This window comes from Oncorhynchus gorbuscha, linkage group LG12 (genome assembly GCF_021184085.1).
Source record: "Oncorhynchus gorbuscha isolate QuinsamMale2020 ecotype Even-year linkage group LG12, OgorEven_v1.0, whole genome shotgun sequence".
NCBI lineage: Eukaryota > Metazoa > Chordata > Actinopteri > Salmoniformes > Salmonidae > Oncorhynchus > Oncorhynchus gorbuscha.
The window spans coordinates 3,359,368-3,386,361 of NC_060184.1; the positions used below are offsets into that span (position 1 = coordinate 3,359,368).

Sequence of the window (26,994 nt, forward strand, 5' to 3'; positions counted from 1 at the left end):
TACATGATTCCATATTATTCTACATGATTCCATATGATTCTACATGTTACTACATGATTCCATATGATTCCATATGATTCTATATGATTCCATATGATTCTATATGTTACTACATGATTCCATATGATTCTATATGATTCCATATGATTCTACATGTTACTACATGATTCCATATGATTCCACATGATTACTACATGATTCCATATGATTCTACATGTTACTACATGATTCCATATGATTCTACATGTTACTACATGATTCCATATGATTCTACATGTTACTACATGATTCTATATGATTCTACATGTTACTACATGATTCTACATGTTACTACATGATTCTACATGTTACTACATGATTCTATATGTTACTACATGATTCTACATGTTACTACATGATTCTATATGTTACTACATGATTCTACATGTTACTACATGATTCTATATGTTACTACATGATTCTACATGATTCTACATGTTACTACATGATTCTATATGTTACTACATGATTCTATATGTTACTACATGATTCTACATGTTACTACATGATTCCATATGATTCTACATGTTACTACATGATTCCATATGATTCGACATGTTACTACATGATTCCATATGATTCTACATGTTACTACATGATTCTATATGATTCTACATGTTACTACATGATTCTACATGTTACTACATGATTCTACATGTTACTACATGATTCTATATGTTACATGATTCTATGATTCTACATGTTACTACATGATTCTATATGTTACTACATGATTCTACATGTTACTACATGATTCTATATGTTACTACATGATTCTATATGATTACTACATGATTCTACTACATGATTCTACTGTTACTATGATTCCATACTGATTCTATATGTTACTACATGATTCTACATTTCTATATGTTACTACATGATTCTACATGTTACTACATGATTTACTACATGATTCTACATGTTACTACATGATTCTACATGTTACTACATGATTCTACATGTTACTACATGATTCTATATGTTACTACATTCTACATGATTCTACATGTTACTACATGATTCTATATGTTACTACATGATTCTACATGTTACTACATGATTCCATATGTTACTACATGATTCTACATGTTACTACATGATTCTACATGTTACTACATGATTCTACATGTTACTACATGATTCTACATGTTACTACATGATTCTACATGTTACTACATGATTCTACATGTTACTACATGATTCCATATGTTACTACATGATTCTACATGTTACTACATGATTCTACATGTTACTACATGATTCTACATGTTACTACATGATTCTACATGTTACTACATGATTCTACATGTTACTACATGATTCCATATGTTACTACATGATTCTACATGTTACTACATGATTCTACATGTTACTACATGATTCTACATGTTACTACATGATTCCATATTGTGTTATTTCATAGTTTTGATTTCTTCACAATTATTCTACAATGTAGAAAACAGTCCAAATAAAGAAAAACCCTGGAACGAGTAGGTGTGTCCAAACTATTGACTGGTACAGGAGGTGTATGTTGTTTTAATGTAATTTATTATTACTATTTATTATTCTTATTGATTTTTATTGTAAAGTACAGGACTCTCTTGTAAAATAGATGTTTAATCTCAGTGTGACTCCCTGTTTAAATAAAGGTTAAATAAATAAATAGGCCAATGCTAATATACAGTTTTAAAGTGTCCGAATAAATAACCAATATGCAGAAACAGTTTGTGATATATATTCTAAACATAACGTGTACTATCTACACAACATATTAAACAAGCACCTTATAAACTCCACACACCAAAAACCCTGTTGTTTTGACAAGTGGTAATAAATCACTCAGTGATTACAGAGGGGATATAAGCTGTTGAAACTACCACAACTCCAAAACCACATGGAAACTGGATATATTGTTACATCACTGGTTCAAGGAGAACCTGTAGAACTGTAGAACTGTAGAGCTGTAGAGATGTAGAACTGTAGAACTGTAGAGATATAGAGATGTAGAACTGTAGAACTGTAGAGATATAGAGATGTAGAACTGTAGAACTGTAGAGATGTAGAACTGTAGAGATGTAGAACTGTAGAGATGTAGAAGTGTAGAACTGTAGAATGTAGAACTGTAGAGATGTAGAACTGTAGAACTGTAGAGATGTAGAAGTGTAGAACTGTAGAGCGTCTGCTAAATGACTTAAATGTAAATGTAAATGTAAATGTAGAACTGTAGAACTGTGGAGATGTAGAACTGTAGAGATATAGAACTGTATAACTGTAGAGATGTAGAACTGTAGAGATATAGAGATGTAGAACTGTAGAGATGTGGAACTGTAGAGATATAGAGATGTAGAACTGTAGAACTGTAGAACTGTGGAGATGTAGAACTGTAGAACTGTAGAGATGTAGAACTGTAGAGATATAGAGATGTAGAACTGTAGAGATGTAGAACTGTAGAGCTCTAGAACAGTAGAGATGTAGAACTGTAGAACTGTAGAGATGTAAAACTGTAGAACTGTAGAACTATAGAACTGTACAACTGTAGGACACAGTCAGCTACATTTTGGAATGTTGCATTTTGATATGTGGGTTACCACAACGGAGTGAAAACGCAACACTGTTTTGTCAGTCACTCATCAATTATCGCTTCACAGGCGCTAGAAGGAACAACTACTGTTTTATAGGCTCTTGACCAACAGGCTGTTATTTTGTGTGATTTATTGAGCTGATCTTAACTTTTTTTTGTACATCATGTTTCCTATGTCGAAACAGCTTCTGGACATCAGAACAGCAAGATGTTCTACATCAAGGAGACAGAGAAGCGGGACATACTACTCACCACGGACCAGGACCTGAGGCTCAGAAGACAAAGAGACGACGCAAGAAAGAACGACGTGGGGAACCCTGATGAAACTACGTCGGCAAGTAAATACCCTTCGGTCTATTAGCAAACGTACAATCACTGGAGAATAAACTGGATGAGCTCCGTTAGAGACTATCCTATCAATCACTGGAGAATAAACTGGATGAGCTTCATTCGAGACTATCCTCTCAATCACTGGAGAATAAACTGGATGAGCTCCCTTCGAGACTATCCTATCAATCACTGGAGAATAAACTGGATGAGCTCCCTTCGAGACTATCCTATCAATCACTGGAGAATAAACTGGATGAGCTCCATCAGAGACTATCCTATCAATCACTGGAGATCTATCAATCACTGGAGAGTAAACTGGATGAGCTCCGTTAGAGACTATCCTATCAATCACTGGAGAATAAACTGGATGAGCTCCATCAGAGACTATCCTATCAATCACTGGAGAATAAACTGGATGAGCTCCGTTCGAGACTATCCTATCAATCACTGGAGAATAAACTGGATGAGCTCCATCAGAGACTATCCTATCAATCACTGGAGAATAAACTGGATGAGCTCCGTTCGAGACTATCCTATCAATCACTGGAGAATAAACTGGATGAGCTCCATCAGAGACTATCCTATCAATCACTGGAGAATAAACTGGATGAGCTCCATCAGAGACTATCCTATCAATCACTGGAGAATAAACTGGATGAGCTCAGTTAGAGACTATCCTATCAATCACTGGAGAATAAACTGGATGAGCTCCATCAGAGACTTTCCTATCAATCACTGGAGATCTATCAATCACTGGAGAGTAAACTGGATGAGCTCCGTTCGAGACTATCCTATCAATCACTGGAGAATAAACTGGATGAGCTCCGTTAAGAGACTATCCTATCAATCACTGGAGAATAAACTGGATGAGCTCCATTCGAGACTATCCTATCAATCACTGGAGATCTATCAATCACTGGAGAGTAAACTGGATGAGCTCCGTTAGAGACTATCCTATCAATCACTGGAGAACAAACTGGATGAGCTCAGTTAGAGACTATCCTATCAATCACTGGAGAATAAACTGGATGAGCTCCGTTAGAGACTATCCTATCAATCACTGGAGAGTAAACTGGATGAGCTCCGTTAGAGACTATCCTATCAATCACTGGAGAATAAACTGGATGAGCTCCATTCGAGACTATCCTATCAATCACTGGAGAATAAACTGGATGAGCTCCATTAGAGACCATCCTATCAATCACTGGAGAATAAACTGGATGAGCTCCTTTCGAGACTATCCTATCAATCACTGGAGAATAAACTGGATGAGATCCGTTAGAGACTATCCTATCAATCACTGGAGAATAAACTGGATGAGCTCCGTTAGAGACCATCCTATCAATCACTGGAGAATAAACTGGATGAGCTCCTTTCGAGACTATCCTATCAATCACTGGAGAATAAACTGGATGAGCTCCGTTAGAGACTATCCTATCAATCACTGGAGAATAAACTGGATGAGCTCCATTCGAGACTATCCTATCAATCACTGGAGATCTATCAATCACTGGAGAGTAAACTGGATGAGCTCCGTTAGAGACTATCCTATCAATCACTGGAGAACAAACTGGATGAGCTCAGTTAGAGACTATCCTATCAATCACTGGAGAATAAACTGGATGAGCTCCATTCGAGACTATCCTATCAATCACTGGAGAATAAACTGGATGAGCTCCGTTAGAGACTATCCTATCAATCACTGGAGAATAAACTGGATGAGCTCCATCAGAGACTATCCTATCAATCACTGGAGAATAAACTGGATGAGCTCCATCAGAGACTATCCTATCAACGGGACCTGAAGAACTGTACTATTCTATGTTTCTTGGAGATGGATAATATACTGTCCATCTAGCTGGTTTTTATATCAGCAGGACAGAACGTCAGTTTCGGGTAAGCTCTAGGGGGGGTCAACAGCTGGTGCCCAATTTCTAATATTAAGGAAGTCTGGAGGTTCTGCTCACCTGAGTTAAAATACCTCATGATAAGTTGTAGACCACACTATTTAACAACAGAGTTTTCCATGGATAACAGGCAACATCCACACTGAGCTAAAGGCTAGAGCTGCCGCTTTCAAGGAGAGGGACACTAATCCGGACTCTTATAAGAAATCCCGCCACGACCTCTGATAAGCCATCAAACAGGCAAAGTGTAAATACAAGACTAAGATTGTATCGTACTAAGCCGGCTTTGACGCTCGTCACTTCGAGGCAAGCAACACTGAGCCATGCATGAGAGCACCAGCTATTCCGGACAATTGTGTGATCTCACTCTCCATAGCCGAGAGTGAGTAAGACCTTTAAACAGGTTAACATTCAGAAAGCCGCAGGGGCAGATGGATTTACAGGACGCGTACTCAAGAGATGGTAACCTGTCTACAACACAACAGTGGTAGGCCTGATCACTGACGATGATGAGGCAGCCTATAGAGAGGAGGTCAGAGAACTGGCAGTGTGGTGTCAGGACTGCAGCCTCTCCCTCAACATCAGCAAGACAAAAGAGCTGATCCTGGACTACAGTCGACGAGGCTGTAGTCGGAGCGGGTAGAGAGCTTCACGTTCCTCTGTGTCCATATCACTAAGAATATATCATGGTCCACACACACCAACACTTTCCTCTGAGAAGGCTAAAAAGATTTGGCCCTCAGATCCTCAAAACGTTGAGAGCATCTTGACTGGCTGGCTGCATGACTGCTCTCTCTGTTCTCTCTGCTCTCTCTGTTCTCTCTGCTCTCTCTGCTCTCTCTGTTCTCTCTGCTCTCTCTGTTCTCTCTGCTCTCTCTGCTTCTCTCTGCTCTCTCTGTTCTCTCTGCTCTCTCTGTTCTCTCTGCTCTCTCTGTTCTCTCTGCTCTCTCTGCTCTCTCTCTCTGCTCTCTCTGTTCTCTCTGCTCTCTCTGTTCTCTCTGCTCTCTCTGTTCTCTCTGCTCTCTCTGTTCTCTCTGCTCTCTCTGTTCTCTCTGCTCTCTCTGCTCTCTCTCTCTGTTCTCTCTGTTCTCTCTGCTCTCTCTGTTCTCTCTGTTCTCTCTGCTCTCTCTGTTCTTTATTCTCTCTGTTCTCTCTGCTCTCTCTGTTCTCTCTGTTCTCTCTGCTCTCTCTGTTCTTTATTCTCTCTGTTCTCTCTGCTCTCTCTGCTCTCTCTGTTCTCTCTGCTCTCTCTGCTCTCTCTGTTCTCTCTACTCTCTCTGTTCTCTCTGTTCTCTCTGCTCTCTATTCTCTCTGCTCTCTCTGCTCTCTCTGCTCTCTCTGCTCTCTGTTCTCTCTGCTCTCTCTGCTCTCTGCTCTCTCTGTTCTCTCTGCTCTCTCTGCTCTCTCTGTTCTCTCTGCTCTCTCTGATCTCTCTGTTCTCTCTGTTCTCTCTGCTCTCTCTGTTCTCTCTGCTCTCTCTGTTCTCTCTGTTCTCTCTGCTCTCTCTGTTCTCTCTGTTCTCTCTGCTCTCTCTCTCTGTTCTCTCTGTTCTCTCTGCTCTCTCTGTTCTCTCTGTTCTCTCTGTTCTCTCTGCTCTCTCTGTTCTCTCTGTTCTCTCTGCTCTCTCTGTTCTCTCTGCTCTCTCTGTTCTCTCTGCTCTCTCTGTTCTCTCTCTCTCTCTGTTCTCTCTGCTCTCTCTGTTCTCTCTACTCTCTCTGTTCTCTCTGCTCTCTCTGTTCTCTCTGCTCTCTCTGTTCTTTATTCTCTCTGTTCTCTCTACTCTCTCTGTTCTCTCTGCTCTCTCTGCTCTCTCTGCTCTCTCTGTTCTCACTGCTCTCTCTGCTCTCTTTTATACATGATCCACTTTTCATTTTACATGAAGGCAGGGCCCCAGGTGAGTCGGCACCAGGCTCACCCAGAGCCCTCTGTTGCTCACATGTTTTTGAGCCATGTTTTCGTTAATTAATTTTCCTGAGTTTTCCCCGACTTCCCAGCATAAGGCGCTCATAGATTCAGGCGCAGCTGGGGATTTTATTGATAGAGTGTTCACCCATAGTTTAGGGATCGCCATTGTTCCTGTGGATATGCCCTTCCCAGTTCACGCCCTAGATAGTCGACCATTAGGGTCAGGGCTGATTAGGGAGGCCACCGCTCCACTAGGCATAGTTACGCAGGAGGGTCACAAGGAGAGAATCAGTCTCTTCCTTGTTGATTCTCCTGTGTTTCCCGTGGTGCTGGGCTTACCCTGGTTGGCCTGTCATGACCCCACTATTTCGTGGCAACAGAGGGCTCTCACAGGGTCACAAAAGTGCTCGGGGAGGTGTTTAGGGATTTCCGTCGGTGCTACTATGTCACAGGAGGAGGCGGCGGCTATGGAAACATATGTCTCCAAATCCCTGGGGCAGGGGTACATTCGGCCCTCCACTTCACCTACTTCCTGGAGTTTATTTTTTTGTGAAGAAGAAGGATGGGGGTCTGCGCCCGTGTATTGACTATCGAGGGATCAATCAGATCACTGTGAGGTACCCACTGCCTCTCATAGCCAGTGTGATTGAGTCAATGCACAGGGCTTCTTCACAACATTGGATTTCAGGAGCACTTACAACCTGGTGCGTAGCTGGGAGGGGGACGAGTGGAATACGGCATTTAGTACCACCTCAGGGCACTATGAGTACCTCGTCATGCCGTACGGGTTGATGAATGCTCCATCAGTCTTCCAGGCCTTTGTAGATGAGATTTTCCGGGACCTGCATGGGCAGGGTGTAGTGGTGTATATGGACAACATTCTGATATACTCCGCTACACGCGCTGAGCATGTATCCCTGGTGCTCAGGCTGCTTGGTCGACTGTTGGAACATGACCTGTACGACAAGGCTGAGAAATGCCTGATTTCCAACAGTCCGTCTCCTTCCTAGGGTACCGCATTTCCACTTCAGAGGTAGAGCTGGAGAGTGACTGCATTACAGCAGTGCGTAAATGGCAGACTCCCACCACAGTAAACAAAGTGCAGCGGTTTCTAGGGTTTGCCGGGGTTTTGGTCAGTTAGCGGCTCCCAATACCTCACTGCTGAAGGGGGGACCGGTGCGTTTGCAGTGGTCGGCTGAGGCGGACAAGGCTTTTGGTCAGCTGAGAGCTCTGTGCTTCTTGCACCAGTGGGATGGGAGGTGGACCCGGACATCGAGCAGGCGTTACATACAGAGCCCACTTTGAAGGCATGGAGATATTGGCTCTCAGTGTCCAGCTGGGGACCACCGCAATCTGGAGTACATCCGGGCGTTCCCTCTGCTGTTCTTTACCCTTTTTGTTTTCACTTTGTCCTACAGACCAGGTTCCCTGAACGCGATGTCCCGGACATCGAGCAGGCGACCGGTTGATCTATTGGGTCCACACGTCACCCTCCTTTGGTCATCCTGGCATCGGTCGGACGGTGCGTTGCATTAGTGGGAAGTACTGGTGGTCCACCTTGGCTAAGGACGTGAGGGTTTATGTTTCCTCCAGCTTGGTGTGCACCAATGCAAGGCTCCCAGGCACCTGCCCAGAGGGAAATTACAATCCTTACCCGTTCCACAACGGCCATGGGCGCACCTGTCGGTGGACTTCCTGAGAGATCTTCCTCCCTCACAGGGCAACACCACGATCCTGGTCGTTGTGGATCGGTTCTCTAAGTCCTGCAGTCTCCTCCCTTTACCCAGTCTCCCTATGGCCCTACAGACTGCGGAGGCTCTGTTCACAGCATTACTGCGGAGGCTCTGTTCACAGCATTCTTCCAGCATTACGGGGTGCCTGAGGACATAGTATCTGATCGAGGTCCCCAGTTCGCGTCAAGGGTCTGGAGGGAGTTCATGGAACGTCTGGGGGTCTGGGTCAGCCTTACCTCAGGTTTTCACCCCGAGAGTAACGGGCAGGTGGAGAGAGTAAACCAGGATGTGGGTAGGTTTCTGCGGTCTTATTGCCAGGACCGGCTGGGGGAGTGGGCGGCGTTCATACCCTGGTCAGAGATGGCCCAGAACTCGCTCCCCCACTCTTCTACCAACCTTTCCCCTTTCCAGTGCGTACTGGGGTACCAGCCGGATCTGGCACCGTGGCATCAGAGCCAGATCGAGGCTCCTGCGGTGGACGACTGGTTTAGGCGCTCGGAGGAGACTTGGAACGCCGCTCATGTGCACCTTCAGCGGGCAGTGAGGCATCAGAAAGCCACCGCAGTGGTCCCACGGTGCAAACAGGTCTGGCTCTCGACTCTAAACCTGCCCCTCCACCTGCCCTGCCGGAAGCTGGGTGCTTGGTTTGTGGGGCCATTCAAAATCCTGAGGAGACTGGTCAAGGTTTGTTACAGTTTACAGATTCTCCCAGATTATCGTATTAACTCCTCGTTCCATGTGTGTAGCTGGTCCACTCCAGGAGTATTAACTCCTTGTTCCATGTGTCTCTCCTCAGGTCGGTGGTAGCTGGTCCACTCCAGGAGTCTAAGGCTGTATCTGACGGTTGGTATTTTGTTACCGGGTTTTGTTGTTACGCCCGTTTATTTTGTGCTACCGGTGTTTTTCCAGCACCATAGTATGGTGTTTTTCCAGCACCATAGTATGGTGTTTTTCCAGCACCATAGTATGGTGATTTTCCAGCACCATAGTATGGTGTTTTTAAGCACCATAGTATGGTGTTTTTCCAGCACCATAGTATGGTGTTTTTCCAGCACCATAGTATGGTGTTTTTCCAGCACCATAGTATGGTGTTTTTCCAGCACCATAGTATGGTGTTTTTCTTGTATTAAATACCTTGTCCACACATCTCAGCTCTCCTGTGCCTGAATCCTTTCACCAGTTACCCACAGCCTTGACAGTTAGTCTACATGTGAGAAATAAAACCTGATTTGATTATTTGAAATCAATCGTACAATCGAGCGAGGAGATGGAAGCGGCACGTCCTTTTAAAAAACAAACACAGCTCAAAAACCACATGGAATCTGTGAATAATGTGTACATCACTGGTTAGAGGACACATTTGGAGAAGACGGCTAGCTCCATTTTTTTAAAGTGTTGCATTTTGATTCAAATAGGTCCACTATGCTCCACGGAATCTTGGAATAACCTAGACATGGTTGGTTAGACTCTCTTATCCAGAGTCACTACAGTAGTGAGTCATTTAGCAGACTCTCTGATCCAGAGCCACTACAGTAGTGAGTCATTTAACAGACTCTCTTATCCAGAGTCACTACAGAAGTGAGTCATTTAGCAGACTCTCTGATCCGGAGTCACTACAGTAGTGAGTCATTTAACAGACTCTCTGATCCAGAGCCACTACAGTAGTGAGTCATTTAGCAGACTCTCTGATCCAGAGCCACACCAGTAGAGAGTCATTTAACAGACTCTTATCCAGAGACACTACAGTAGTGAGTCATTTAACAGACTCTCTTATCCAGAGCCACTACAGTAGTGAGTCATTTAACAGACTCTCTTATCCAGAGTCACTACAGTAGTGAGTCATTTAGCAGACTCTCTGATCCAGAGCCACTACAGTAGTGAGTCATTTAACAGACTCTCTTATCCAGAGTCACTACAGATGAGTCATTTAGAGACTCTCTGATCCGGAGTCACTACAGTAGTGAGTCATTTAACAGACTCTCTGATCCAGAGCCACTACAGTAGTGAGTCATTTAGCAGACTCTCTGATCCAGAGCCACACCAGTAGAGAGTCATTTAACAGACTCTTATCCAGTGACACTACAGTAGTGAGTCATTTAACAGACTCTCTGATCCAGAGTCACTACAGTAGTGAGTCATTTAACAGACTCTCTGATCCAGAGTCACTACAGTAGTGAGTCATTTAGCAGACTCTCTTATCCAGAGCCACTACAGTAGTGAGTCATTTAACAGACTCTCGGACTCTCTGATCCAGAGCCACTGCAGTAGTGAGTCATTTAACAGACTCTCTGATTCAGAGACACAACTGTAGAGAGTCATTTAATAGACTCTCTGATCCAGAGTCACTACAGTGAGTCATTTAGCACACAGGACAAAACATTATGAACACCCGCTTTTTCCATGACACATACTGATCAGGTGAATCCAGGTGAAAGCTATGATCCCTTATTGATGTCACTTGTTAAATCCACTTCAATCAGTGTAGATGAAGGGGAGGAGACATATAGATGAATGGGAGGAGACATGTAAATGAAGGGGAGGAGACATGTAGATGAAGGGGAGGAGACGGGTTAAATATTTTTAAGCCTTGAGACAATTGGGACATTAATTGTGTATGTGTGCCATTCAGAGGGTGAATGGGCAAGACAAGATATTTAGGTGCCTTTGAACGGAGTATGGTAGTAGGTGCCAAGCGCACCGGTTTGTGTCAAGAACTGCAACGCTGCTGGGTTTTTCGCGCTCAAAGTTTCTTGTGTGTATCAAGAATGGTCCACCACCCAGACAACTTGACACAACTGTAGGAAACATTCGAGTCAATATGGACCAGCATCCCTGTGGAACATTTTCCACACCTTGTAGTCCCATGCTCCGACACATTGGGGACAGAAAGGGGGTGCAACTCAATAGTACGAAGGTGTTCCTAATGTTTTGTACACTCAGTGTATTTCTCACTAGTTAAAACATTTAGAGATGTTTTTTTAAATGCTCTTACGCTCTAGAAATAACAACCCCCCCTAGTGACTGTACAGCAGCACATTCATTTGACTTTTAAAGGTCATTTACTAATTAAAATCAGGCAGGATGGAACAAATTGGTCACGTCAGCAACCGCCTTCAACATGTGGTACAGCTGCCTGGTGGGAAGCATCTCGATACAACGCACTGGTCAATGGTCATTCGCACCAGCTTGTCGTTACGTTAGCTAATTGGCATGTCACGGTGACATCCAGAAGGTGACCAATACCACTAGTTATTTCTCCCATTAAAATAAACCTCACTTTCTTTTACAAGTTTTGAATAGAGCCATGCTGCTGCTGTTGCCAGCTAGCCACTATAAAATAGCTAGCTGGGAAGGGCTCGTCAGGATGACTGACTGAACTAGCTAGCTGGGAAGGGCTCATCAGGATGACTGACTGAACTAGCTAGCTGGGAAGGGCTCGTCAGGATGACTGACTGAACTAGCTAGCTGGGAAGGGCTCGTCATGATGACTGACTGAACTAGCTAGCTGGGAAGGGCTCGTCAGGATGACTGACTGAACTAGCTAGCTGGGAAGGGCTCGTCAGGATGACTGACTGAACTAGCTAGCTGGGAAGGGCTCATCAGGATGACTGACTGAACTAGCTAGCTGGGAAGGGCTCGTCAGGATGACTGACTGAACTAGCTAGCTGGGAAGGGCTCATCAGGATGACTGACTGAACTAGCTAGCTGGGAAGGGCTCATCAGGATGACTGACTAAACTAGCTAGCTGGGAAGGGCTCATCAGGATGACTGACTGAACTAGCTAGCTGGGAAGGGCTCATCAGGATGACTGACTGAACTAGCTAGCTGGGAAGGGCTCATCAGGATGACTGACTGAACTAGCTAGCTGGGAAGGGCTCATCAGGATGACTGACTGAACCGAATCCATTCCTCTCCACACTCGACTCTCAGCTGAGCGACATCCATCACCAGGCATGTCCGTATTGCCTCTCCCTTGAATCCTGGATTGAATTGAAACCCTTCCCTTAGTTGCTGTGGTGAGTGGCCAACTGAAATCTATCCCTGGGTTGCTGCTGTGGAGTAGTGAGACAGCGTGACCAACTAACAAGTTTCCCTGAGTTGCTGTGAGGGCCATCTGAAAGCTGTCCCTGGGTTGCTGTGAAGGCCAACTGAAAGCTATCCCTGGGTTGCTGTGAGGGCCACCTGAAAGCTATCCCTGGGTTGCTGTGAGGGCCATCTGAAAGCTGTCCCTGGGTTGCTGTGAAGGCCAACTGAAAGCTATCCCTGGGTTGCTGTGAGGGCCACCTGAAAGCTATCCCTGGGTTGCTGTGAGGGCCAACTGAAAGCTATCCCTGGGTTGCTGTGAGGGCCAACTGAAAGCTATCCCTGGGTTGCTATGAAGGCCAACTGAAAGCTATCCCTGGGTTGCTGTGAAGGTCAACTGAAAGCTATCCCTGGGTTGCTGTGAAGGCCAACTAAAAGCTTTCCCTGGGTTGATGCTCTCGTGCCTCACCTGTATAGCAGCTGTTCCGTGCTGTGGAATGTTCAAGATGTTGACGTGCAGCGCTAGGGGAAAGGGAACCTTGGGAACCAATAGAAACAGATCAGACTCCACAAACAGCATATTAGGAGCTGGGAGATAAAAACCTATTTTTCGGCAGGAGCTTCTATCCAAAGCGACAGAGGGGCGGGGGTTGGGGGGTGTGAGAGCGTAGACTCACCCTATGGTCCGGAATATAAGGGTAGGTGCCCGTGAGGAGGGAGAGGGGAGGGAGAGGGGAGTGGTGATGGAAGCCCACGTTGTGGTGATTGGCCTTGGCGTAACCGGGGGCGATGGAGTGGGAGGAGTGCTGAAGGTAACCCTCCTGCTCCACCTTCCTACGCATCGTAGAGTTCCAATGGTTCTTAATGGCATTATCAGTCCTGGGGAGGGAGGGAGGGAGGGAGGGAGGGAGGGAGGGAGGGAGGGAGGGAGGGGGGAGGGAGGGAGAGAGAGAGAGAGAGAGGGGAGAGGGAGAGGAGAGAGAGAGAGGAGAGGGAGGGAGGGAGGGAGGGAGGGAGGGAGGGAGGGAGGGGGAGGGAGGGAGGGAGGGAGGGAGGGAGGGAGGGAGGGAGGGAGGGAGGGAGGGAGGGAGGGAGGGAGGGAGGGAGGGAGGGAGGGAGGGAGGGAGGGAGGAATTTAGAAAAAGTGAGAGACTCGCACACATTCAGCCATTCTAAAGTTGTTCTTGATAGCAATATACTGTTTGTTCTGAGCAACTACAATCACTCTCTCTCTATCTCTCTCTCTTCCTCCACCCCCCACCCCACACCCTTCTTTCTCTCTCTTCGTACCTGCCAGGCAGCAGTTTGGAGATCTCGGCCCAGTGGTTTCCCAGTTTCTCCTCCTCTCTCCTCTCTCCCTCTCTCTCCCTCCCTCCTCTCTCCCTCCCTCCCTCCTCTCTCCCTCCCTCTCTCCTCTCTCCTCTCTCCCTCTCTCTCCCTCCCTCCTCTCTCCCTCCCTCTCTGTACCTGCCAGGCAGGTTTGGCGATCTCGGTCCAGCGGTTGCCTAGTTTCTCCTCCTCTCTCTCTCTCTCTCTCCCTCCTCCCTCCCTCCTCTCTACCTCTCTCTCCGTACCTGCCAGGCAGCAGTTTTGCGATCTCGGCCCAGTGATTTCCCGGTTTCTCCTCCTCTCTCCCTCCCTCTCTCTCTCCCTCCCTCCCTCCTCTCTCCCTCCCTCTCTCCTCTCTCCCTCCCCCCTGTCTCCCTCTCTTCCTCTCTCCCTCTCCCCCTCCTCTCTCTCTCTCTCCCTCCCTCCCTCCTCTCTCTCTATCTCTCTCCGTACCTGCCAGGCAGCAGTTTGGCGATCTCGGCCCAGCGGTTGCCCAGTTTCTCGTGGGCCTGGTAGATGATCTGATCCTCTTCCTCGGTCCAGGAAGTCTTCTTCACCTCTGGGTTCAGGTGGTTGTGCCAGCGCTCTCTGCACTGCTTCCCTATCCGACCCTTCAGATGCTTGGCGATTACGGACCAACGCTTGGCCCCATACTTCTGGACTAGTTCAATCACCTGAGGGAGGGACAGTGGGATGGAGGGGAGAGGGGAGGTGGAGGGGAGAGGGAGAGAGGGGAGGGAGCGGGGGGAGGGAGATAGGAGGAGAGAGAGAGGGAGCGGGGGGGGTGAAAGGGGGAATACAACAGTCTATAAGTCTTTGTCCATTTTCAGGAACCATTCAAAAGTCAACAATACTTCTCAGCCCCTCGTTCCCTTAGTCAACCCTATCCCCCTCCTTGTCTGCTCTTCTCAGCCCCTCGTTCCCTTAGTCAACCCTATCCCCCTCCTTGTCTGCTCTTCTCAGCCCCTCGTTCCCTTAGTCAACTCTATCCCCCTCCTCAGCCCCTTGTTCCCTTAGTCAACCCTATCCCCCTCCTTGTCTGCTCTTCTCAGCCCCTCGTTCCCTTAGTCAACCCTATCTCCCTTCCTCAGCCCCTCGTTCCTTTAGTGAACTCTATCCCCCCTCCTCGTCTGCTCTTCTCAGCCCCTCGTTCCCTTAGTCAACCCTATCCCCCCTCCTTGTCTGCTTCTTCTCCCTCTCTCCCTTTTGAAATCTCTTGCTATGGAGGGAGTTTCCACCGTTAGCCTCTTTGCTAATCATTACCTCCTAGCTTCTGGAAGTGTGTGTGTGTGTGTGTGTGTGTGTGTGTGTGTGTGTGTGTGTGTGTGTGTGTGTGTGTGTGTGTGTGTGTGTGTGTGTGTGTGTGTGTGTGTGTGTGTGTGTGTGTGTGTGTGTGTGTGTGTGTGTGCGCGCGCAGAAGTAGAACTGTAGAACGGTGACAAGCTATCTACTCAGTGCAGGTCAACAACACTTCTCAGTCAAACACTTGGCTGTCTGAGTTAGCACCAATATAATAGAACCCAGGTCTGAAAGTGTTCTATATGTTCTGTAAGATTATAAAAGGGTTCTGTAAAGTTAGGTAAGGTTCTGAAAGTGTTCCGTAATGTTCGGTAAGGTTCTGAAAGTGTTCTGTAATGTTCGGTAAGGTTCTGAAAGTGTTCTATATGTTCTGTAAGATTCTAAAATGGTTATTTAATGTTCGGTAAGGTTCTGAAAGTGTTCTATATGTTCTGTAAGATTCTAAAATGGTTCTGTAAAGTTTGGTAAGGTTCTGAAAGTGTTCTATATGTTCCGTAAGGTTCTGAAAGTTTTCTATATGTTCCGTAAGATTCTAAAAGGGTTCTGTAAAGTTTGGTAAGGTTCTGAAAGTGTTCTGTAATGTTCAGTAAGGTTCTGAAAGGGTTCTGTAAAGTTCAGTAAGATTCTGAAAGTGTTCTGTAATGTTCAATAGGGTTCAGAAAGGGTTCTGTAATGTTCAGTAAGGTTCTGAAAGGGTTCTGTAATGTTCGGTAAGGTTCTGAAAGGATTCTGTAATGTTTGGTAAGGTTCTGAAAGGGTTCTGTAATGTTCAGTAAGGTTCTGAAAGGGTTCTGTAATGTTCAGTAAGGTTCTGAAAGGGTTCTGTAATGTTCAGTAAGGTTCTGAAAGGGTTCTGTAATGTTCAGTAAGGTTCTGAAAGGGTTCTGTAATGTTCAGTAAGGTTCGGAAAGTGTTCTGTAATGTTCGGTAAGATTCTTAAAGGGTTCTGTAATGTTCGGTAAGATTCTAAAAGGGTTCTGTAATGTTCAGTAAGGTTCTGAAAGGGTTCTGTAATGTTCGGTAAGATTCTAAAAGGGTTCTGTAAAGTTTGGTAAGGTTCTGAAAGTGTTCTGTAATGTTCAGTAAGGTTCTGAAAGGGTTCTGTAAAGTTCAGTAAGATTCTATAAGGGTTATGTAATGTTCAGTAAGGTTCTGAAAGGGTTCTGTAATGTTCGGTAAGATTCTAAAAGGGTTCTGTAATGTTCAGTAAGGTTCTGAAAGGGTTCTGTAATGTTCAGTAAGATTCTAAAAGGGTTCTGTAATGTTCAGTAAGGTTCTGAAAGGGTTCTGTAATGTTCAGTAAGGCTCTGAAAGGGTTCTGTAATGTTCAGTAAGGTTCTGAAAGGGTTCTGTAATGTTCAGTAACGTTCTGAAAGGGTTCTGTAATGTTCGATAAGATTCTAAAAGGGTTCTGTGATGTTCAGTAAGGTTCTGAAAGGGTTCTGTAATGTTCAGTAAGGTTCTGAAAGGGTTCTGTAATGTTCAGTAAGGTTCTGAAAGGGTTCTGTAATGTTCGATAAGATTCTAAAAGGGTTCTGTAATGTTCAGTAAGGTTCTGAAAGGGTTCTGTAATGTTCGATAAGATTCTAAAAGGGTTCTGTAATGTTCAGTAAGGTTCTGAAAGGGTTCTGTAATGTTCAGTAAGGTTCTGAAAGGCAGGGTTGGGGAGTAACTGATGACAAAAAGCTGTAACTGTAACCCGTTATGTTACCATCAAAGATATTGTAATTAGCTTACAGATACTTTTGAAAAACTAGATGATTACTTCTACGATTACTTGAAATTCAGGAAGGATGTTTGCGAGAAAAAAAAGATTTGCAACCATTCTGTTTCTCAATGACATTCAATACAGAGTTTGTCATGTTCCACCAATCAGAGTTTGTGACCTGATGACCACCAATCAGAGACCACTATGATGACACCCCAAATGATGACCACCAATCAGAGACCAATATGATGACACCCCAAATGATGACCACCAATCAGAGACCAATATGATGACACCCCAAATGATGACCACCAATCAGAGACCATTCTGTTTCTCATGACATTCAAAAGCATGAGTTTGACCTGACCAATCAGAGACCAATATGATGACACACCAAATGATGACCACCAATCAGAGACCACTATGATGACACCCCAAATGATGACCACCAATCAGAGACCAATATGATGACACCCCAAATGATGACCACCAATCAGAGACCAATATGATGACACCCCAAATGATGACCACCAATCAGAGACCACTATGATGACACCCCAAATGATGACCACCAATCAGAGACCAATATGATGACACACCAAATGATGACCACCAATCAGATCCCACTGGGGTGACACACCAAATGATGACCACCAATCAGAGAACACTATGATGACACACCTAATGGGTTTGAGGGATTGTGGGAAAAAAGCAGGAATAGGCTTTTGTCTATGTCTAGAATATGTCTTTTAACGGTGCGACAGATGTCGAGCATCCAAAGATTATCCAACTTGAATAAACGCTTGGAGGTCAAAGACAATAGCAGTGGTGTCGTCTACGGCGATACGGATTTACCTTGTGAATCCCAATGCTGCTCTGTCCTTTAGCTATTTGCGTTTTACAGGTTGTGGTTGTTGTGGATGGCTGTTCACAAATATATATATATGTGTATCTAAAAGTAACTGAATGTAATCAGATTACATTACTGGGTTTGGGGTAATCCAAAAAATGACATTACTGATTACAATTGTGGACAGATAACTAGTAACTGTAACAGATTACATTTAAAAAGTTACCTGCCCAAACCTACTGAAATGGTTCTATAAAACATTCCTATACGTTTCTGTAAGGGTTCTTAAAGGTTCTCTATAACATTCCTATACGTTTCTGTAAGGGTTCTTAAAGGTTCTCTATAACATTCCTATACGTTTCTGTAAGGGTTCTTTAAGGTTCTATAAGGTTGTGTTCTTACTCTCTGGTCCTCCTCCTTGGTCCAGGGTCCTTTGATGAGTTCAGGGTTGAGAACCTTCTGCCAGCGGTGCTGACACTGCATATCTGTACGGTTCTATGTGAGAGCAGAGACACTGTTATTAAGGGAATGTGAATGAGAGCAGAGACACTGTTATTAAGGGAATGTGAATGAGAGCAGAGACACTGTTATTAAGGGAATGTTTATTTAGAAGAGCCACTGTTATTAAAGGAATGTGAATGAGAATCAGAGATCACTGTTTTTAAAATGTGAATGAGAGCAGAACACTGTTATGAGACACTGTTATTAAGGGAATGTTAATCTGAAATCATGTCAACACTGTTATTTTTAAATGTGAATGGCTCAGGGGGATATTCATCTGCTGTAGAATGAGAGCAGGTCTGTTATTAAGGGCTGTTGAATGAACAATCACACTGTTATAGGAATGTGAATGAGAGCAAACACTGTTTAGGACAAGGCAATGTATGAGAGCAGAGTGATGTGACTGTTATTAAGGGAATTTAGAATAACTAAAACAGAGACACTGTTATTAAGGGAATGTTTATTTATTGAATAGCCTACCATTTCAGGAGTCTAAAGCCCTGTGAGTGACTTTAATCAGTGATCACTAATGTTTTATAAAATTGGTGCGATTCAAATAGTTAACTATGTTAGTCTGAAATCATGTTTTAGTCATTTTTAAATGTAGTGGCTCAGGGGCATTCATTTGTGTAACTAATATGTTGGTCTGCCAATTGGGCTGTTGGGAAGAACAATCACACTATAGGATGTTATGCAGAAAAATCTGTTGGTAGGACAAGGCAATGTATGTTTGAGGCAATATACATGTGATGTGACTGAAACGTACGGGCATTTAGTTAACTAAAACGGGCCACTTGTTTTAGTCATTTTGACAATAACTACACTAAGGCATTCATTTAGTTAACTAAAACGGGCCACTTGTTTTAGTCATTTTGACAATAACTACACTAAAGCATTCATTCAAATGACTAAAAACGTGACTAAGACTTAATGATATTTTAGTCAATGTGACTAAGACTTAATGATATTTTAGTCAACGTGACTAAGACTTAATGATATTTTAGTCAACGTGACTAAGACTAGATTCAACCAAACAAATGGTGTCCAAATGAACACTGATGTGTGTGTGTGTGTGTGTGTGTGTGTGTGTGTGTGTGTGTGTGTGTGTGTGTGTGTGTGTGTGTGTGTGTGTGTGTGTGTGTGTGTGTGTGTGTGTGTGTGTGTGTGTGTGTGTGTGTGTGTGTGTGTGTGTGTGTGTGTGTGTGTGTGTGTGTCTTACAGGTAGGAAGCTGGCGATGAGTTTCCAGTCCGAGGACCCATGATGTTCTACTAGCTTCTTCAACTTCTCATCCTGAAACAAACAAACAAACAAATGAAACTTTATATAGTATTGTTTAAAACACTAAAACACAACAAAAAATAATCATAAAACACAAAAAACTGAAACAATAAAATATTACAATACTAAACCACTGAAACACTGAAACACTGAAACACTGAAACACTGAAACACTGAAACACTAAACCACTGAAACACTAAACCACTGAAACACTGAAACACTGAAACACTGAAACACTAAACCACTGAAACACTAAACCACTGAAACACTGAAACACTAAACCACTGAAACACTAAACCACTGAAACACTAAACCACTGAAACACTGAAACACTAAACCACTGAAACACTGAAACACTGAAACACTAAACCACTGAAACACTAAACCACTGAAACACTGAAACACTAAACCACTGAAACACTAAACCACTGAAACACTAAACCACTGAAACACTGAAACACTAAACCACTGAAACACTGAAACACTAAACCACTGAAATACTAAACCACTGAAACACTGAAACACTGAAACACTAAACCACTGAAACACTAAACCACTGAAACACTGAAACACTAAACCACTGAAACACTTAACCACTGAAACACTAAACCACTGAAACACTAAACCACTGAAACACTAAACCACTGAAACACTAAACCACTGAAACACTGAAACACTAAACCACTGAAACACTAAACCACTGAAACACTAAACCATTGAAACACTGAAATGCTAAACCACTGAAACACTGAAACACTAAACCACTGAAACACTGAAACACTAAACCATTAAAACACTAAACCACTGAAACACTAAACCATTGAAACACTAAACCACTGAAACACTGAAACGCTAAACCACTGAAACACTAAACCACTGAAACACTGAAACACTAAACTACTGAAACGCTAAACCACTGAAACACTAAACCACTGAAATACTAAACCACTGAAACACTAAACCACTGAAATACTAAACCACTGAAACACTAAACCACTGAAATACTAAACCACTTCCTGACCATTTAATGATGGATTCTAATGTCTCCTCTGGCATTCATGACCATTTAATGATGGATTCTACAATCCATGCTTCATCTAGATGTGTTACTGTTACTGAATGGAATAGTCTACAATCCATGCTTCATCTAGATGTGTTAGTGCTACTGAATGGAATAGTCTACAATCCATGCTTCATCTAGATGTGTTAGTGCTACTGAATGGAATAGTCTACAATCCATGCTTCATCTAGATGTGTTAGTGCTACTGAATGGAATAGTCTACAATCCATGCTTCATCTAGATATGTTAGTGCTACTGAATGGATTTAAAATATAGATGGGAGGCTCTTTTACAGAGGAGTGTAAAATGCTTTTTTTAGTCTGTATCATGTTGTTGTATTGTTGTATGTTTTAACTCTGTAATCTATTGATTGTTGCTGCCTTCTTGGCCAGGTCTCCCTTGAAAAAGAGACTCTGTGTCTCAATGGGCTTTTCCTGGTTAAATTAAAAATAGCACCAAAATATTTTACACTGCAACACTGCAACACTAAAATAATAAAACATTGAAACAAAAAATTAAATAAAAACACTAAAACAATAAATTAAATAAAAACACTAACACTATAAATCACTAAAACTACTGTGTTTACCTCTTCTCTTGTCCAGCGTGTTTTCCCTTGATGGCGTTTTGCTTCCTTGGCCAGCGGTCCATCGTAGTCGTGTTCATACATCTCAATATCCTCCTCATCTTCTTCACTACTATACACACTAGAGAGAGAGAGAGAGAGAGAGAGAGAGAGAGAGAGAGAGAGAGAGAGAGAGAGAGAGAGAGAGAGAGAGAGAGAGAGACCTTTATTTAACCAGGTAGGCTAGTTGAGAACAAGTTCTTATTTGCAACTGCGACCTGGCCAAGATAAAAAAGCAGTTCGACAAAGAGTAACACATGGAATAAACAAACATACAATCAATAATACAGTAGAAAAATCTATAAACAGCATGTGCAAATGAGGTAGGATAAGGGAGGTAGGGTAGTGGCAGGGTAGCCTAGTGGTTAGAGTGTTGGACTAGTAACCGGAAGGTTGCAAGTTCAAATCCCCGAGCTGACAAGGTAAAAATCTGTCGTTCTGCCCCTGAACAGGCAGTTAACCCACTGTTCCTAGGCCGTCATTGAAAACAAGAATTTGTTCTTAACTGACTTGCCTGGTTAAATAAAGGTAAAAAGTAAGGCGATAAATAGGCCATGGTGGAGAAGTAATTAGAAATAAAGCAATTAAACACTGGAATGGTTGGGTGTGCAGAAGACAAATGTGCAAAGGAGTGAGATAAATAAATACAGTATGGGGATGAGGTAGTTGGATGGGCTATTTACAGATGCATGTACAGGTACAGTTATCTGTGAGCTACTCTGACAGCTGGTGCTTAAAGTTAGTGAGGGAGATGAATCTCCAGCTTCAGTGATTTTTGCAGTTCGTTCCAGTCATTGGCAGCAGAGAACTGGAAGTAAAGGCAGCCAAAGGAGGATTTGACTTTGGGGGTGACCAGTGAGATATACCTACTGGAGCGCGTGTGGGTGGGTGCTGCTATGATGACCAGTGAGCTGAGATAAGGCGGGGCTTTACCTAGCAGAGACTTGTAGATGACCTGGAGCCAGTGGGTTTGGCGACAAGTATGAAGCGAGGGGCAGCCAACGAGAACGTACAGGTCGCAATGGTGGGTAGTATATGGGGCTTTGGTGACAAAATGGATGGCACTGTGATAGACTGCATTCAAATTGTTGAGTAGAGTGTTGGAGGCTATTTTGTAAATGACATCGTCGAAGTCGAGGATCGGTAGGATGGTCAGTTTTACGAGTGTATGTTTGGCAGCATGAGTGAAGGATGCTTTGTTGCGAAATAGGAAGCAGATTCTAGATTTAATTTTGGATTAGAGATGCTTAATGTGAGTCTGGAAGGAGAGTTTACAGTCTAACCAGACACCTAGGTATTTGTAGTTGTCCACATACTCTAAGTCAGAGCCGTCCAGAGTAGTGATGCTGGACGGGCGGGCAGGTGAGAGTTGCGAACGGTTGAAGAGCATGCATTTAGTTTTACTTGTATTGAAGGCATTGAAGGCATTGAAGCTCATCTGGAGGTTAGTTAACAACAGTGTCCAATGAAGGGCCAGAGGTATACAGAATGGTGTCGTCTGTGTGGAGGTGGATCAAAGAATCACCAGCGGTTTGCACCGAAGGTAGCTCCTCTTCCTGTTCGGGCGACACTCGGCGGGTGTCGTCACCAGTCTACTAGCTGCCACCGAAGGTGGCTCCTCTTCCTGTTCGGGCGACGCTCGGCGGGTGTCGTCACCAGTCTACTAGCTGCCACCGAAGGTGGCTCCTCTTCCTGTTCGGGCGACGCTCGGCGGGTGTCATCACCGGTCTACTAGCTGCCACCGATTCCCTTTTCATTGTCTGTATTGGTTTCACCTGTTTCTGTTGGTTATGTCTGTATTGGTTTCACCTGTTTCTGTTGGTTATGTCTGTATTGGTTTCACCTGTTTCTGTTGGTTATGTCTGTATTGGTTTCACCTGTTTCTGTTGGTTATGTCTGTATTGGTTTCACCTGTTTCTGTTGGTTATGTCTGTATTGGTTTCACCTGTTTCTGTTGGTTATGTCTGTATTGGTTTCATCTGTTTCTTGTTTGGAAGTTTGTTTCAGGGCTATTTAAGCCTTCTATGCCCGCCTGCTTTTGTGCGGGCTTGTTCTCTGTTCTGTTTGTGGATGGTTGTGTTTTGTTATTTTTTCGGACTGTTTGGTGTCCTGTTTGGGTCGGTCATTATTTCGCCTGTTGTTTTTGGCGTGACCTTACTTACCGGGAAATAAAACCGGTTTTCCCTAAACCTCTGCTCTCTGCGCCTGACTCTGCACCCACCACTCCCAGCTACGTGACAGAGAGCGACATCATTGATGTTTGCAGAGAAGAGAGTCGGCCCAAGAATTTAACCTGGCGGCACCCCCATAGAGACTGCCAGAGGTCCGGACAACAGGCCCTCCGATTAGACACACTGAACTCTGTCAGAGAAGTAGTTGGTGAACCAAGCGAGGAAATCATTTGAGAAACCAAGGCTGTTGAGTCTGCCGATAAGAATGTGGTGATTGACAGAGTCGAAAATCTTGGCAAGATTGATGAATACGGCTGCACAGTACTGTCTTTTATCGATGGCGGTTATGATATTGTTTAGGACCTTGAGCGAGGCTGAGGTGCACCCATGACCAGCTCTGAAACCAGATTGCATAGTGGAGAATGTACGGTGGGATTCAAAATGGTCAGTAATCTGTTTGTTAACTTGGCTTTCAAAGACCTTAGAAAGGCAGGGTAGAATAGATATATGTCTCTAGCAGTTTAGGTCTAGAGTGCCCCCCCCTTTTGAAGAGGGGAATGACCGCGGCAGCTTTCCAATCTTTGGGAATCTCAGACGATACAAAAGAGAGGTTGAACAGGCTAGTAATAAGGGTCCAAACAATTTCAGCAGATAATTTTAGAAAGAGAGGGTCCAGATTGTCTAGCGGCTAGACTCTAGCCCGTCAGATTTGTAGGGGTCCAGATTTTGCAGCTCTTTCAGAACATCAGCTGACTGGATTAGGGAGAAGGAGAAATGGGGAAGGTTTGGGCTAGTTGCTGTGGGAAGCGCAGGGCTGTTGACCGGGGTAGCGGTAGCCAGGTTGAAAGCTTGGCCAGCCATAGAAAAATGCTTATTGAAATTCTCAATTATTGTGGATTTATCGGTAGTGACAGTGTTTCCTAGCCTCAGTGCAGTGGGCAGCTGGGAGGAGGTGCTCTTATTCTCCATGGACTTTACAGTGTCCCAGGACTTTTTTGAGTTTGTACTACAGGATGCAAGCCTTAGCTTTCCTAACTGCCTGTGTATATTGGTTCCTAACTTCCCTGAAAAGTTGCATATCACGGGGGCTATTCGATGCTAATTCAGAATGCCACAGGATGTTTTTGTGCTGGTCAAGGGCAGACAGGTCTGGAGTGAACCAAGGGCTATATCTATTCCTGGTTCAAATGTTTTTGAATGGGGCATGCTTGTTTAAGGTGGTGAGGAAGGCGCTTTTAAAGAATAACCAGGCATCCTCTACTGACGGGATGAGGTCAATGTCATTCCAGGATACCCAGGCCAGGTCTATTAGAAAGGCCTGTTCGCAGAAGTGTTTTAGGAGGCGTTTGACAGTGGTCGTTTGGTCGCAGACCCATTACGGATGCAGGCAATGAGGCAGTGATCGCTGATATCTTGATTGAAAACAGCAGAGGTTTATTTGGAGGACGAGTTAGTTAGGATGACATCTATGAGGGTGCCCGTGTTTACGGATTTGGGGTTGTACCTGGTAGGTTCATTGATAATTTGTGTGAGATTGAGGGCATCAAACTTAGATTGTAGGATGGCCGGGGTGTTAAACATGTCCCAGTTTAGGTCACCTAGCAGCATGAGCTCAGAAAATAGATGGGGGGCAATCAATTCACCTATGGTGTCCAGGGCACAGCTGGGGGCAGAGGGTGGTCTAGAGCAAGGTTAATTTTTAGAAGTAGAAGCTTGAATTGTTTTGGTACAGACCTGGATAGTAAAACAGAAATCTGCAGGCCGCCCATCTTGGCGGAAAATATTATAGTTAGGGATGGAAATTTCAGGGTTTTTGGTGGTTTTCCTGAGCCAGGATTCAGGCACGGCTAATAAATGCGGGTTGGCAGAATGTGCTAAAATGACTGAATTAATCCTAACCAGGGTGACTGAATTAACCCTAACCAGGGTGACTGAATTAACCCTAACCTGGGTGACTGAATTAACCCTAACCTGGGTGACTGAATTAACCCTAACCTGGGTGACTGAATTAACCCTAACCTGGGTGACTGAATTAACCCTAACCAGGGTGACTGAATTAACCCTAACCAGGGTGACTAAATTAACCCTAACCTGGGTGACTGAATTAACCCTAACCAGGGTGACTAAATTAACCCTAACCAGGGTGACTGAATTAACCCCTAACCAGGGTGACTGAATTAACCCTAACCAGGGTGACTGAATTAACCCTAACCAGGGTGACTGAATTAACCCTAACCTGTAACCAGGGTGACTGAATTAACCCTAACCAGGGTGACTGAATTAACCCTAACCTGGGTGACTGAATTAACCCTAACCAGGGTGACTGAATTAACCCTAACCAGGGTGACTGAATTAACCCCTAACCAGGGTGACTGAATTAACCCTAACCTGGGTGACTGAATTAACCCTAACCAGGGTGACTGAACTAACCCTAACCTGGGTGACTGAACTAACCCTAACCTGAGTGACTGAACTAACCCTAACCTAACCTGGGTGACTGAACTAACCCTAACCCTAACCTGGGTGACTGAACTAACCTTAACCTGGGTGACTGAACTAACCCTAACCTGAGTGACTGAACTAACCCTAACCTGAGTGACTGAACTAACCCTAACCTGAGTGACTGAACTAACCCTAACCCTGAGTGACTGAACTAACCCTAACCTGAGTGACTGAACTAACCCTAACCTGAGTGACTGACCTAACCCTACCCTGAGTGACTGAACTAACCCTAACCCTAACCTTGGTGACTGACCTAACCCTAACCTGAGTGACTGAACTAACCCTAACCTGAGTGACTCAACTAACCCTAACCTGAGTGACTGAACTAACCCTAACCTGAGTGACTCAACTAACCCTAACCTGGGTGACTGAACTAACCCTAACCTGAGTGACTCAACTAACCCTAACCTGAGTGACTCAACTAACCCTAACCTTAACCTAGATGACTGAACTAACCCTAACCCTAACCTGGGTGACTGAACTAACCCTAACCCTAACCTGGGTGACTGAACTAACCCTAACCTGAGTGACTCAACTAACCCTAACCTGAGTGACTCAACTAACCCTAACCCTAACCTAGATGACTGAACTAACCCTAACCCTAACCTGGGTGACTGAACTAACCCTAACCCTAACCTGGGTGACTGAACTAACCCTAACCCTAACCTGGGTGACTGAACTAACCCTAACCCTAACCTGGGTGACTGAACTAACCCTAACCCTAACCTGGGTGACTGAACTAACCCTAACCCTAACCTTGGTGACTGAACTAACCCTAACCCTAACCTAGGTGACTGAACTAACCCTAACCCTAACCCTAACCTGGGTGACTGAACTAACCCTAACCCTAACCTTGGTGACTGAACTAACCCTAACCCTAACCTGGGTGACTGAACTAACCCTAACCCTAACCTAGGTGACTGAACTAACCCTAAAACGGATGACGGAATTAACTAAAGAGATTAAGCAAGGAGCAGATTTATGTGAGCCCCAAATGACACACTAATTCATATATAAAGTACACTACCCACAGGGCTCTGGTCAAAAGTAGAGCACTATGTATAGGGGATAGGGTGATAATTGGGCCTACCTAAATTATAGCAGGGTAGGGTGGTAACAGGGTAACAGAACCAGTCATTATAGCAGGG

The 26,994-nt window shown here is 44.3% G+C and overlaps 1 protein-coding gene across 3 annotated transcripts in view; it reads right to left on the reverse strand.

The window, feature by feature from the left end:
- The window catches only part of LOC123991520 (transcriptional activator Myb-like), a 62,899-nt gene that overhangs the window by 13,476 nt on the left and 22,429 nt on the right, over positions 1-26,994 (reverse strand). For 2 of the 3 annotated variants that reach the window (XM_046293133.1, XM_046293131.1), the window contains exons 2-7: positions 21,138-21,255; positions 19,428-19,499; positions 18,110-18,202; positions 14,304-14,524; positions 13,199-13,400; positions 12,991-13,059 (exon numbers count right to left, since the gene is read on the reverse strand). In XM_046293133.1, the coding sequence (XP_046149089.1) occupies positions 12,991-13,059; positions 13,199-13,400; positions 14,304-14,524; positions 18,110-18,202; positions 19,428-19,499; positions 21,138-21,255 (775 nt within the window). The remainder of the gene's footprint in view (positions 1-12,990; positions 13,060-13,198; positions 13,401-14,303; positions 14,525-18,109; positions 18,203-19,427; positions 19,500-21,137; positions 21,256-26,994) is intronic. The other variant, XM_046293134.1, reaches the window with a different exon arrangement.